This window comes from Larimichthys crocea, chromosome XIX, assembly GCF_000972845.2.
Source record: "Larimichthys crocea isolate SSNF chromosome XIX, L_crocea_2.0, whole genome shotgun sequence".
NCBI lineage: Eukaryota > Metazoa > Chordata > Actinopteri > Sciaenidae > Larimichthys > Larimichthys crocea.
The window spans coordinates 9,352,908-9,367,573 of record NC_040029.1 but is presented as its reverse complement, the minus strand read 5'-3'; the positions used below and the strand labels follow the sequence as shown (position 1 = coordinate 9,367,573).

The following is a 14,666-nucleotide window of genomic DNA, read 5'->3' as shown; positions in this document are numbered from 1 at the left end:
TTCAACAAGGATTATCATGAGGTGAACAAAAGACTGCGTGAGAGAGAGACTGCAAAGGCGTATGTCTTGAGGTCAGAGGTCAGGAAACGTCTGACTCACCCAAATTTAGCCCAATATGATTAGTGCTAATGAATGACTCCGATGTTCTTGTTTCATTTGATAACTCTAGCCTTGAAACCCCATACGAATACAAACATACGACAATAAAAGAGGCAGAACTTTGAAACTATTCTAGATTATTCTGTTATTTACAGCGTCTCAGAGGCCAAGGTGAAGTCTTCAAACGTCTTGTTTTATTTGACCGAAACCCAAATTTATTCACTTCAAAATGATTTTAAGACAAAGAAAGCAGCAAATCGTCACACTGGAGAAGCTGAATTCAACGTTTTGATTGAAGAAATTACTGAAATGATTAAACAGCTGTCAGAATTCAGTTGGATGTCTGAACAGAAATGTTAAATGAACTCCTGTCGGTGATATAAGACCAATGCGATGCCTCCTTTTCCCTCTGACAGTCTGGTCGGAGTTTAAACTGATTGTTGGATTTGGGATTGAAAGAAAAGCAGGGCTGAACGACACAGGTGATGACCCCGACTTCTTATCTCTCCTCCCTCCGTCCATCCATCCGCTCAGCTCTCCAGATTCACCCTATTTCATTTTTCATCATTTTCACCCGGCCCTTCTGCTCCGTCCCCCAGATGAAGATTTGGCTCTCGTTCATCCACTCCGGCCCCAGTGCGACCGCCGTAATTCAATTTTTTCCAATCTTTCTAATCTAAAGATTTCGTTTTCATTTTTCTAATACTATCAAGGCAGAAAAAAAAGGGGGGGAAGGCGGGGAGAGGATGTGGTGGCGGGCGCACAGCTTGGGAACCATTTGTGAATATTACAACCTTGTTTAATTCCTTGAGACTTCACCGAACTCCCCCCCTCATGTCTGTGTTCTCTCTTTGTCATTTCTGCTCTTCTCTCACATCTTTCTTTCGTTTTTCTTTCACTCGTTTCTTTCATATTCCCCTCGAGTCGAGCCCCGAGTCCTAAATCATTACGATTATTTGGCTCCGGGAGGGGCAGCAGAGCGTACGGGGAAACGTTAAATCCATGATGGATTACGACGTCCAGATTGTCGCTTTGAATTAAAGAAAATGATAAGGAAGATATGGAAAAAGAAATCTAAAAACAATCATAAGTAGATTTAGTTCTCAAGGAGAAACTGTGCTATAATGACAAGACGGTGGGGTGATGTTACTGCATTCAATCACTGAATATCGGCTCGACGTGTCCTCTTAAAACCTTCCCCTGGTAAAACGCAGCCGGGCTTACCCGGGACCCGCATCCACTCAATTTAGCCTCCCATCAGGAAAGCTCTCGGCAGCATTCTTGTTTGTCAGTTTGTGTTATTACTCTCCTCCTTCAACCATCTGAGGAGCAGAGGAGCTTTCTAACAGGCCGTCCTGCTCTGTGTGCTGCGGCATCATCTTCCACGTCTTATTTTATTTGCTCTGTTTGTTCATTCACCCGCCCGAAATCACTCGTTAAAATCTCTTTTATATTGTTGTGTAGCACAAAAATGCAGAATATTGCGAATATAAAGAGGTGCATCGTCAACAAATGGGCGAATTCTTTTGTTACGTTGTAGGAGATGGAGCACCTCAGGGCTCGATGTTAAGCTTTTCTACTTTTTTTTACTGTCTTAATTGGACGATGTACTTCATGGAAAATGTAAATATACATGAAATCATTGCAGATTTGGACAGTTTTTATGATTTATTAACGTCTAAACTTGACAGACAGATAATAAAACTCACCAAAACAATCACCATAAAGTCGATTAGAGGAACTTTTTAGAATAAAAAACATTTGCTTTTGTCATTCAAAGTCAGTCAGAGCCTCTGTTTGCTCGACAATACCTGTATTCATGGACAAAAACAAAATAAAACTTTCTCAGTTCGTCTTTTCAATCCTCTAACAATAAACCTTTAATCCACCGAGTTAGAAGTCAAAATATTCTGCCTCATTCTCTTTTTTCCGACTAAGTTGCGCGCGATTGTTTGTGTTTTGTTTTACTGTCGGGCATGTGGCGAGTTTTAGGCTGTTAAAGGAACTGTAGGAAGACCGATGTTTGTTATTTAAAGTTAGTCAGAGCAGGAATAAACCTCCTCCTGTGTGAAGTGTCTGTAGCTGAGTCGACCTACACTGCTGTATTTTGTAGGCAGTGTTAAGGAACACGATCTGTTTGCCGTCTGAACTCAGGATTGTCTCGTTTTCTACAAAGAGATACTTCAATCACACACAACAGTCACACAGGGACTTTAAAGGATGACCATTTCTAACGTGCATCCAGTGGAAGAGTTGGGAGACAACATGAGCAGCAATAAGTTTATTCAAAGCTACTTGAAATTCTCTCTCTGTGTCGCTGTCTGTCTGAACTTTGTGACTTTAGTCTGCACTCAGTCGACGGTTCAGGATGGATAAAGTCAGGTTAGTTTGTTTTGTTTGGACAAATTAACAATAAAACCAGTTTGTTAAAATAAGAAGTTTAGATTTCCAGATTTTATAGAAGCAGACGTGGTGACAGTTTAAAAAATAATAATAAAAACATTTATTTAGTAACTGCTGTGTTTGATTCTGAACAATTTCTGCTTTTGGGATCCAGTTTCCACCGTAGTAATCTTCAGTAATCCTTAGAGCCGCAGCAGTATAATAACAAATATGTCATTATCATCATATGTCTGCTGCTGTCATCCTCATCCAGAGGCTCAGACTTTGCCTGACAAAGTCTTTTCTGTGTCGCTCTGTGACTCGGCCTCAGACGGAGTTTCTAAGAAAAGGCAGGGGGCAGTAAAAGAGCATGACATGCTAATACACCGCTGCATGGCACGGTGCAACAGGCAGCGTGAGAGGCTTTGAATAGAAAAACCCCGGAGCGTATTGTTATGGAGGAAACAATGTCTAATTGATCCGTGTGTGTTTCTCTCTCCGCAGTTTGTTTTGTCACAAAGTTTCTGGAAAAAAGTGCGGCGACTTTAGAACAGATGTCTGAACGTAACAAACAAATTAAATCAAACTTCATGCTGTGTCCAAAACAGAGGCAGCTGGTTTGTAATTGAATCTGCTGAAAGATTAACAAAAAGAAGTAAAGATCAAGTAAGATCTACAGCAAGAGGACATTTTATATTTTTAATGGACTTCTCAGTGTTGCAGAAAGTGTCTGACACCATTAGTTGATAAATTATTTACTCCTAAACAGAATATTTTTATTAAACCAAGCAGCTGAAGAACATTTAAAAAACACTTTACACACCAAATAATCAGCAGACGAGTCGCTCGTTACATCACTCTCGACGGGGGATTCCCGTCGTAACGTTCGCGGCGGTGACTCTGTGAAGAAAAGATGTTTGTGTTTCAGAAACACGCATCAGATTCTCGGCGCGTCTCGTACTGATTTACCGTGGCACATGCCAATGGGAGAGCTTAACCCTGTTTTAACCCCAATAAAACTCTTTGGTGTCCTCCTCCGGCCCCATTGTTTCATGTCGGACCTGCTTAGTCGCCAACTGACAGCTGTCCCACAAGTGTCTTTGTCCTTCTGTGTGTGTGTGTGTGTGTTTCATTTTCCATGTCCCGTTCGCTCGGCCCACCAGCTGACCTGCTGCTGAACCTTGACCACGGCGTGTTCAAAGACACCGCACAAGCTTTATTTGTAGTCTGTTTGTGCGTGGACAGACGAGCACGGGCAGGCCTGAGATTCTTCTCCTGTGCTGCCTCGCTTTCATGCCGCTCTTCAAACACTCTCCATCATTTAATCTGAGTCTTTTTTAACTCCGCTCTGCCTCGTTTTCAGTCCACCAGTAAGCAGTTCCTCTCTGACAGAGCTCCGTGTGTCATTTAGTTATTTATAGCGTGAGTGTGTGCGGCTGAAGAGCTCTCTTCTAGGAGCCATATCCATGTCTTGATAAATGAAATTCCTTGGCCTTCTCCGGGGTCTTAACAAAGAGACGGCACAGACACTGAGCTTAAGAGACTCGGAGACATGCACCTGCTGCACATGTCAAGTTTTTGTCTTCACATACACACACACACACACACAGACACGTGTGTGTTTTATCTACAAACAGCAGGGCACAAAATTAGCAGCAGCCACATGCGAGCGAAACAATGGCTGCTAAGACCTGAACAGTCAGTCGCCGTTTGGCCGCCGGACAAAAATGTATTATTTAATTTTAAATCTGGAGCCCGAGAAGCTGAAGTCTGAAGACTTCCTGACACCTGAACACCTCATCCTCACAGCAAGGACACAAACAGACTTTAAATGTATTGCAGGTGCACGCTCTGCCAGGTGAGCTACCGACAGTTTTAATAATATTGATACATTTCTGAAACATTTCTGGCCTGACTCAGCCGTAAAGTTGTGGACTGTAACTGCTGCACACGCCGTGCACGCCTAGGTTCATCGCTCAGCAACACCTCACCTCTGCTCAGTACTTGTACTTTAACTTGTAATCCAGTAATTTAATCTAATTTAAATGTCATGGTTGGGTTAAATAAGAGCTTATTATATGCAACATTTCTCAGAAAAATGACTAAACTTATGTCATATTTAGTTCAGGTGTGTTAGAGAAATCTATAATTTAATTCAGGTAACGATGCGTTCGCCTCTCGTTCCTGTAACGTCTACGTAAACGTAGATGATGAAGTCAGCAATAAAGACAACAACTCCCATGATCCCACGCTGCTTCACAAAGTCATCAAACTACTTTGGTTGTTGTTTTGATGTCAGAGACCTCAGAGCGGCAGAAATCTTCTGTCTGTCTCTCAGATGAATTCAGTTTGTGTGATTTGACGACTAAACGATTCAGCAATTAATCAAACTAATTAAAGAAACCGTTGCGACCCAAAGTCAGACAGTTAAGTGTGTTCTAATCTGCTTCCACGCGACTTCCTTTGTCAGACTTCCTCCGTCTTCACGTGTCTGATCTGAACTTCTTTCACGTGTGAAGATACATTTTTATAAACCTGCTGCCTTTTCTTTCTTTTGATTTGATTTTTTTGTTCGCCATCATTGTGATATTGTTTCATCCTCCCCGTCACATTAACCTCTTCATCACGCGTGAAGCCTTCTTGCTCCTTCTTTTGTTTCCGGCATAGACGAGCAGCCCTGAACCGGTTTTGGTGGCCTGCTCAAGGACACACATTCAGTTCTAGTCGTTTGTTTGCAGGATCCGTTCATTATGAACTCGTTTAGGCGGTCGGAGAAGTTTATTCAGACTCTTGCAAACTCGTTTCTGTTCAGTTATGTTAAATTAACTTCAATTAAAACACGTTTATGATGACAGTAAATAACAAACAGGACCCAAAGCAGAGATCTTCCGTAGATTTGATAACCTAAAGAAGAAATACAAAAGGCAGAAACACAGGCAAAGGAAAAAGACGTGAGGAAGATGAGAGACAAAGAGAGGTGGAAGCATAAAAAGGTGTGAGTCGAGGGGGATGTCAGGAGAGGTGGGTGATGTGGATTAAAATGGAACGGCCCCGGGCTTCACTCCATTTTTGTCTGGTTAAAGGACAAAGTGAGAGCGGGGGAAGTTAGCCCGTGTGTGTGTGTGTGTGTGTGTGTGTGTGTGTGTGTGTGTATGATCTGTCCTCATGTGTGTCGCTTGATAGGAACCCCTGGTATTCTTGAAAGGCTCTTATTGACAGACTTAATGCCCTTATTGGACGCGAGACACGTGGCCCACACACTCTCTCAAGTGTGTGTGCGAATGCAGAGAGTGTATGAGTGTGTGTGTGTGTGTGTGTGTGTGCGCGCCCCCTGTATCTGCGCTGTGTGAGCCTGCATTGATCTCCACGCCAGACGTCTCCTCTCTCTGCTGGTGGAGTTTTACCGTCGCAGGGCGTCCGGCCGCTGCCCTCAGGACGTCTGACGACACGCGACAGAGACGAGTCAAAGTTTAAAAGCTTTGATTCGATCGATCTGAAAACTTTCAGACAGCAGAATAATCTCTACAATCTTCATTAGTGCCTTTGATTGCGAGTCATTTCCCGGCTATTCTCTCTGCTTTGACAATGCGACATTATTTTAATGACTTCACATGCCTATCGAGCAAAGCTTCATCAGGTTACATCCATTCAAACGAGCTCTGACCGCAACAAAAGACGCAGGTGTCCTCGAAAAAACATGTTCGATAAATGAGAAAGAGAAGCTTTGAATAAAAATCTATTGTTGGTTAAATTAAAAAAGGAAAAGTTCAGCGATGGCCAGTTTTCTTCGTGTGATTCAGTCGACAAACATCAGGCTGTGTGAGGACACGTCGGGGCGGTAACACTCACCTGAATCACCTTTCCGCGCCGCCGCTGCCGTGTTCACTAATTATGTTTTGTCTCCTCTGCCTCCTCTCTCCCCCGCTCCCCTTCCTCGTGATGGAAAAAGTGCAGCCTCGGCCGTTTCGGGCCTCGTATCGAATGCTCATACGCGTAAAGGGAGACGGAGACAAAGATGCCAGCCAGTGTTACACACACACACCGCGCACGTGCCAGACGAACATTGCGTTGAAGCACCAGCGAACATCTGGCCTATGTGCCAATGATTGGTTGGGGAAGTTCCTCAGGATATAACACTTGAAAATGTCTTGGCATGTTCGCGACAACAGCAGTGCGGCTCGTGCAGTGTGTGTGTGTGTGTGTGATTACATTTGTGATGCGTGTCGGTGAGGGATGATTGTATTAAACATGCGAGGAAACTGTTATGTGAGTGAGTTTAAGATGATTGTGTTCTTGTGTTTGTGTGTTTGTGTTGGGAGCTTTTACCTCCCATTAGCTCTAAACCCTTTTTTGAGCAGGCGGCTGATTCTTCCCTTGATTACTATTTAGACTTCCACTCGTTTACCGAGCGCCATCTCTCCTCTGTTTTATCTCTCCGTTTATACCTTCTGCCTGCTCGTTATTCCTCTTTCTCTGGAATCGTTTTATTTACTCTGCCCGGTGCTCCTTCGGTTCAACCAGAGGCCAGCACGAGTTCGTCTTCACAGTGTCTTCACACACCGGCCGCCTGATTCGCTGTAATAGTCTACACATGCACGACGCTGACATGTGTCTGCGTGGCCGTAAAGGAGGCGGAGGCGGCGGCGGCCCCTCGTCGGCGGCGACGGTGGTGTTGGCGGCGGGCGGCGGGCCGTGGAAGATGCGGCAGGGTTGTTAAAAGTGTTGTTAAGAGAGCGACTGGCAGCTGTTCCTGACAGGTTGGGGATGGAAGGACAGATGGTGTTTGATTAGCGAACAGACCGCTGATGGAAGGAGGGATGGAGGCAGGAACGAGGGAGGAGGAAATGGATATGAGTTAGGAGGGAGGGTGGAAGGAAGATCGGAGGAGGGAGGGAGTCTTTGACTTGAAGCTGGACGACACACACGATGCACAAGTTTGTGATGTTTTCTGAGTAATGGTCGATGCATCATGAACACAAAGACTGACGGAGAAGCGAAGGCGTGCGCGGCATGCTGGGAGGAGGAAAGCGCCGTCGGGGCAGCTGCTCCAAACAACAATTATCTTCGTTCACCTGGGTGCCATCTTAAAGAACTGATGCAAATAAACCTGCAGAGCTGGCTGATTAAAGTCTGTTCAACAAGCTGCAGACGGCGATGGTCCGATTCAATCAGTCGTTTATTTGAATGATGTTTGGACGTTGATGTGTTCAAGTGAGTCGTAATCTGAATTTAGCTCTCGGGTCAGAGCGAGGTCAGACGGCGCGCCGAGGTTCAATGAAAGCGATAAATCAGACGGTGACGGCGGGATTCATCGTGAGGAGAAAAAAAGAAGACAAAGAAACTTATTGACTTAAGATTCAAGAGATGCAGGGCTGCAGCTAGGAATCAAATATTTTCTAAATTAATCGCCGATTGTTGGGTCTATAAAAGTCAGAAAATAGATACAGCAGCAAAACTCACCTGACAAGCTGAAGAAAGAATATTTGGCTCAGGAAGTGACGTAAACATTATTCAAGTGGACAATAAAGGCTGAACTCGAAGCTCGCTGCTGCTGCTGTAAGAAATGAGCCTGATGAAGCTGTTAATCAGTTTACAACCTGCAGAAACAATTAGGTTTCAACCTTTTCTTTCCATGTCACTGTTGGTTTAAAACTTTCTAGTGTTTTTTTTTTTTTTTTAGTTGAATCTTTCAGCTTTATTTTTCCAATTCAATGTTTCCAAATCACCTTTAAAAATTCTCCAGCGCAGACCGAAGATGCACAGACATACTGATGTTTGTGTAAAACAATGCACGGTGCAGTCGCTTTGCTTCGTCTCAGCTGTTTTCGTGATTATTCTCACCGTCATCGATCGGCCGGTCTGACAGCACACACACTTTAGCAGCGGTTAACACAGAGACGACACTTACAGCTATTAGAGTTATGTCGCGGAGAGACTGAGCTCCGTAATAAACTCCCTCCCTACTCCATAATAATAGCAGCCATTAGCCGAAGATGCATCACAGTCATGCCATCTCTGCGGACAGCGCGCGCGTACGACGAAACAATCAGCAGGCCAACACAAACACAGCTGTTTTATTGTTGCGCTGCTCAGATGTGCTTTCAGGCAGACTGTGTGTGTGTGTGTGTGTGTGTGTGTGAGATCATATAGAGTATGTGACCCCACCTCCTGTTCAGCTCCTCCTGTTCTAATGAAAACGCTCTGAGCAGCTCGTGCACAGTCCGTCTGCATTCAGTGTTCTTCAAACTGTTTCACTAAACGTTCATCTGTGTTACCGATAAATCTTCACAGCTGTACCTGCTGTATTCTCGTGATTTCAGTATCGAGTATCGGCTCGTCTGGGATTACTGTGCACCGAAATCAGTCACGGCTGATCTGCAAGTTCACAAAATAAAAACTAGAGCCCGACTAATACTGACGTTTTATATTATAGGGAGTCAGAAACGTCTGATATCTTCTGATGTCGGACAATATTCTTTATATAAATCAACATTTTTTGCAATGATTCATCAGACATACACATAAAAAACACAAAACATTTATTAGATCTAGATTGCACACAGCAAAGCAAACAACAGCTCCGTCTCAAACCGGCATCTCATTGGCTGCCCGAGCTACTAGCGCCTGTCGGTTCATGTTCCCCAGAGGATGAACCCTACTGACGAGTGTCACCATCAGGTCATAATTTCATTTGTTTCCGTGCAGCCTGTGGGCGACGTCACAGAGCTGCAGAGATGTTTTTATTTCACGTGTGATTCTCATTCGACGTTTTCCAAAGCGAGAAAAATAAACCATGAATCTGCTGCTGCGTTTAAACCTGAGCAGAGCAAAGCGGAGAGTGTGTCGCCGTGTTCTCTACACACACACACACACACATGTTGTTGTCATATTTTCTCTGTATGTAAGAGAGAGAGAAGAGAAGAGCGGCACATCGAGTGCTGGCACTTTAGCCCGTGCTGGTGATGGTGGTTGGCATCGTGTGATGCCAGTTAGCGTTTGGCGCCAGCGCGCAGAGGGCACGGTGTGTGTTTGTGAGCGTTAGTGGTGTGAGAGGAGGACAGAAATAATACCTCTGAGGAAGGAGACAGGAGAGGTACAAAAAAAAAAAAGGATGTAGGGGTGAGAGAGGATGAGAGAGGAGTGAGAAGGATGGTAGGGCAACGAGGGCAGACGGGCCTTGTGTCTTTGTGTGTGTGTGTGTGTGTACCTATGTCTTTTTGTGTGTGTGTCCCTGCGTCTTTGTACTGGCTAATCTAGGCGTCAGCAGCTTTTTGAGGCTTTTGTGCTGACAATAATCACACAGCGCTCCTCTTTTCAATTCATCAGCAACAACAACAAGGGATCACATGTCCCCTATACAGAATCCAGGGAGCGAGAGGGAGACGGAGGGAGGGCACGGACAGAGTTAAAGTGGCCGTCATGTTGCCTAGTTACTGCTCGCTGTGTGTGTGTGTGTGTGTGTGCGTGTGTGTGTGTGTGTGTGGGCAGGCACATGCAAAACGGTCGAGCAGCGAAAAGTACAACACACACTTTTTTTTTTTTTTTTTTCAAAGAATAATTTATTTCATGTTGCAGTGTGATGGATAAACAATGAGTAAACCACTGGTCAAATCTGTAGCAAGCATTAATAATCATCATCATCATCAGAATAACATTAATAGGAATAATTATTTCAATTATAAATAATAACATCAGTGATCAGAGTAATTATTACATCTATACAAGCTACAAATATCAGCATTTTGTCGTCTTTGTCGTTTTTTTTGTTGTTTTTTTCTTTTTTTTTCTGCTGTTAAAACCTTAAAACACTTCACACATGACCCGGCCGGTGCAGCCGCCCCGCTTGGCCAATCAGAGCAGAGAGAAACGTGTTTGAGGACGGCTGATTGGTCGTTCAATCGAGCCGTGAACGAACTACAGACTAGTTCTTGGTGCTCGTTATCACGGATATATCACAGATAGTAGCTGCGTCCTCGTTACATAACTTTGTCATGAATACATCACAACAACGTGAAGATGTTGTCACTATTTTGATAATTTATTGATGATTCTGAGTCATTTTTTTTTAAGAATAAATGTCCAAATTCTGCTTTCAGCTTCTCAAATGTGAATATAAACTGAATATCTAAAGGTTGTGGACAAAACGAGACATCTGACGACGTCACGTTGGACATTTTTCACCGTTTTCTCACATTTAATGGATCAAACAACTAATTGAAACCGATCGACAGATCAGTCATTGCTGAAATAACAGTTAGTTGCAGCCCTTTGAGTTCAAAACAGGAGGATGGGAGTAACTGAGGAACTCTTCTAGGACTGGTCGGAGATTTTTAAGATCAATTCAATGATGAAATGTTTCGTCTTCGATGCTCCGAGCCAAGAGGGGCGGCCGTGGAGGGGTGAGCGGGGCAGGGAGAGCCACACAGTCAAAGAAACAGCCAGTACGTCTCAGTACAGTAAGAAGAGGGAGAAGTAAAAAGAAGGGAAATAAACAACAAGTCTGTTCATGCCCGCTTCGTCCGGGCGTCGGGGGAGAATTCGGGAACGCTACTGTGCTTTCCTATTCAAGAGGTGTGTGTGTGTGTGTGTGTATGTGTAAGTGTGTGTCTGTACGTGTGTGTGTGTCTATGTGAGGGTTCATAGAAGAGTAAGCTTATACAAAGGAGAAAAAATACAGAAACATCACTTTTTTTTTTTTTTCCAAAAATGTCCATGTAACTTAAAAACATCCACAATAAAAAGATTTTTATATATTATCTTCTTTATTTTTAGTTCGACCCCGAGTCACGCTGGGCTGAAGATTTGATCCGTCATCTTCGTCGCCTCCTTTCGGCTCCTCCAGAGGGGGATGAAGAGCAAGCTTGGACGTGGAGGAGGAGGAGGACAAAGACGCGACTTTTCTGTGAGTGCAAGGAGGTTCAATTTTCACCGTGCTGCTTTTAATTCATAAAAGTCTCGACATTAATTTTGACTCGTGAGTCCGAGCCCTCGTCAAAGGCGTTGAAGAAGGAATATTTTTTTCTTTATAAAACATTTCGAGGGCAGTTTTGTCACTTCAAGTCTCGTGAACGTCTTGAAGACCTCGGCCTAGTCTAAGTCTGACTCCGTCGTCTCTGACGTTTGTCCTGCTCGCCGTGCTTCCTCCCTCGCTGTAGTCAGTCGTGGAGGAGCTCCTGTAGACAGTTGGGGGACTTGAAGACCTCGGGAACCTCGCTGTCCAGTTTGCAGATCACCTTGTAGATGGCCTTCTTCCAGGACGGGTCCGCGTCCTTCCCTGCCACGATGGCGTTGAAGAACTCGCGGAGAGTCACCTGGGCTACCTCCAGGAATCGCTCGGGAACCTGTCGGAGAAACGGCAAAATCATGAGCGAGTGTGTCCTCTTTGATTGTTTGAGAGGAAGAGGAACTTCCCTTCAGTCACGTTCCTCTTTCTCGTCCTCGAGTATTTCTGACCATAAAAAGCTACAAAACACAGAACTGACTTACTTCTGTGTGAGCAACACGTGTGTGATTAACACGGATCTGTCAGACTCAGAAACAGCATGAGAACGCTGCTTGATTTTCAAAATAAAACGTCCAGATCGTAAAACAGTTTAACTACACAAAACATATTTTCACATTTCACAAGTAAGTAATTCATAAACTTTGAAAAGGAGTGACTGAAACTGATAAAGGATGATGTGTGTGTGTGTGTGTGTGTGTCTTTCAGGTGTTCATATTTTACTATTTCGAGTTCTTCCTCAGCTCTCGACTTCCTCTAAATCCACTTCCTCTTTCTCAACAGCTCCCAGCTGTGTGTGTGTGTGTGTGTGTGTGTGTGTGTGTGTGTGTGTGTGTTTGGTGTCAGAGTTCCTTATAAACACACACACATGAAATGACACACTCAGTCCTTGACTATGGCAGGTGAACAGTTGTCTGCGATCTGTCACAGCGTGTGTGTGTGTGTGTGTGTGTGTGTGTGAGTTTAAACAGGAGCAAAGGGATTGCAGGGATCCGATCGTCCTTTCCACATGCAGGCATAAATATACTGTCATCACAAGGCTGTGTGTGTGTGTGTGTGTTTTAATGCTGTGTGTGCGCTCGTAGCCGTGTTTGACAGCAGAACAATGACACACACACACACATGCACACACACACACACACACACACACACACACACACACACATTTTTCATTCTTTCTTCTGCCCTTTCTCCCGGGGGCAAGATCATTCAAAGACACTAAACAACCTGACCAGGATCGCCCCCTCCTCTCTTTTTTTTCTTCTTCTTCTTTGTCTCTTTTACTTGCATGCAGGTGCACACACACACACACACACACACACACACACACACACACACAGAAGGCTGACTCTTCCAGATGAGGAACATGCACCCTAACAAACACACACACACACACACGTACGTAGAGGACGACGGAGTGCCGTCTGGGTGTAACCCCGTCACGCGTGGCAGGACATGCCAAGGTTAGCCGCCACCAGAACGGATGAATCTCCTCACACACACACACACTCACACACACACACCCTAAATGATTCCCTGGACTCTCATATACTCTGTCTACCCTCACCTACCCTCTCTCTTTTTAGCTGGCCCCTTGAGACCACAGTTATTTCAATGAGGCCCTCTGTCACTGTCTCGCTATAGACACAACTGTACACACACACACACACACAGGCTTTCTCTCACACACAAAGATTCAACTTTACAGGTGATATCTACACATGCACACGTAAAAGGAAGAGTTGTAGTTTCAGGGCCTATATTTGTAGTTTTAGTCATCGGAGTCGCTTTATTAGGAGATGAAACTGAAACCGAGCCGGCGAGTCGCTCCGTGAAGTGCGATAAAGTTTAAGTTTGACTCATCTGTGAGTCTCAGATTGAATTGACTCGACGTTTCTGCGCTCGGTGAGCACGGTCCTGTCATCAGAGAGAGGAAATGACGCTCAGCAGGCGTGGAAACATCTTTAAAAAGTCTTTCTTGTTGTTTTTCACCTGAGCAGGAAAACACAGAAAGCCCCAAAGTCAAGCTGTTGTTTTTAATAGTTGCTGTGAAAGTGCCCACCGGGACAAATAAAAGTTGAAACCTGAGCTTGATCTTGAAGATGAATGTGCCTTTGAGGCGTCCTCTCTCTTTCTCTCTCTCTCTCTCTCTCCTGGATTACATCGCTTCATCCTTCAGTTGTTTTAAATTTCTTTTCAGCTTTTTAATCGGCGCCACTTTATCGATAAACGCAGCTACAAAAACTCAGATTGAACAGAAAAATCCGCTTTTTTCTTCTTCTTCACGTGTACAGCCACGTGCGCTGAGATCTCCGCCGACCTTGACCTCACGCCGCCCCTCTCACGGCCTCGCTGTGTGTCTCTTTGTGTGTGTGAGTGTGTGTGTTTGCCTCGCTCGGCGCGTTGATTGGTGTGTTTTTAAAATGTTTCAGGATGACGCCTGTCATTGACGAGAAGGACTCGAAGTGCTGAAACAAGACTCGACGGGGGAAAGAGAGAGGGAAAGGACACTGCTGATTCACAGAGAGGTAGGAAAACACAAGCAGAAAGGAGGAGGAGGAGGAGGAGGATATTGTGTGTCTCGTTTGGGTATCAGCTCGACTGGACAAACACAAACACACATAGAGACACACACTTGGGTCCAGATGCCCAGATTTGTCTGGCCATCGTAAATCAGTCCAATAAAGAGATCTAAATTAGGCCATCATCAATACAGATGGGCCTGTTTCCCCCATGTGTGTGTGTGTGTGTGTGTGTGTGTGCGATTTACTCCTGGCTTGGATCTTGATATGTTGTGTAGTTGCCAGGAGAGAGAGCGAGCGAGCGAGGAATGGGGAGAGCGGGAAGAGAAAGAGAAGATAAAGAGGAAGAAAGACACTTGGTTCCCAGTAAACATAATTCGCATGATTGCTCCGGTTTGGTGGGTAAATATTGGATGAAGGGAGGCTCAATTACTCTCTCTTCACACACACACACACTCACACACACACACAGAAGGACAAGAGCCTGTAAATCTCTAAATCGCTGCCCAACAAAGAGGCCTATTGGGACGCCCGCCCTCCCTCTTTATTCCCTCTTCCTCTCTTCTTCTTCGTCCTTCTTCCACACCTCGCAGAAACCCGAGAAATCGCAGCTCACGAGCAACCGGCCGCACCGATCGCAGCTCTGCACGCTTTCATTATTT

General features: G+C 44.7%; 2 protein-coding genes across 2 annotated transcripts in view; one reads left to right on the top strand and one right to left on the bottom strand.

The window, feature by feature from the left end:
* Positions 1 to 10,258: 10,258 nt before the first annotated feature.
* Positions 10,259 to 14,666, bottom strand: part of prox1a (prospero homeobox 1a) — a 30,045-nt gene continuing 25,637 nt past the window's right edge. The window contains exon 7 of the mRNA XM_019273217.2: positions 10,259 to 11,822. Coding sequence (XP_019128762.1) covers positions 11,637 to 11,822 — 186 coding nt within the window. The 3' untranslated portion in view covers positions 10,259 to 11,636. The remainder of the gene's footprint in view (positions 11,823 to 14,666) is intronic.
* ect2l (epithelial cell transforming 2 like) overlaps positions 11,278 to 14,666 on the top strand; it is a 194,377-nt gene continuing 190,988 nt past the window's right edge. The window contains exons 1-2 of the mRNA XM_027291856.1: positions 11,278 to 11,383; positions 13,915 to 14,010. The gene's annotated coding sequence lies outside the window, so the exon portion shown is untranslated. The remainder of the gene's footprint in view (positions 11,384 to 13,914; positions 14,011 to 14,666) is intronic.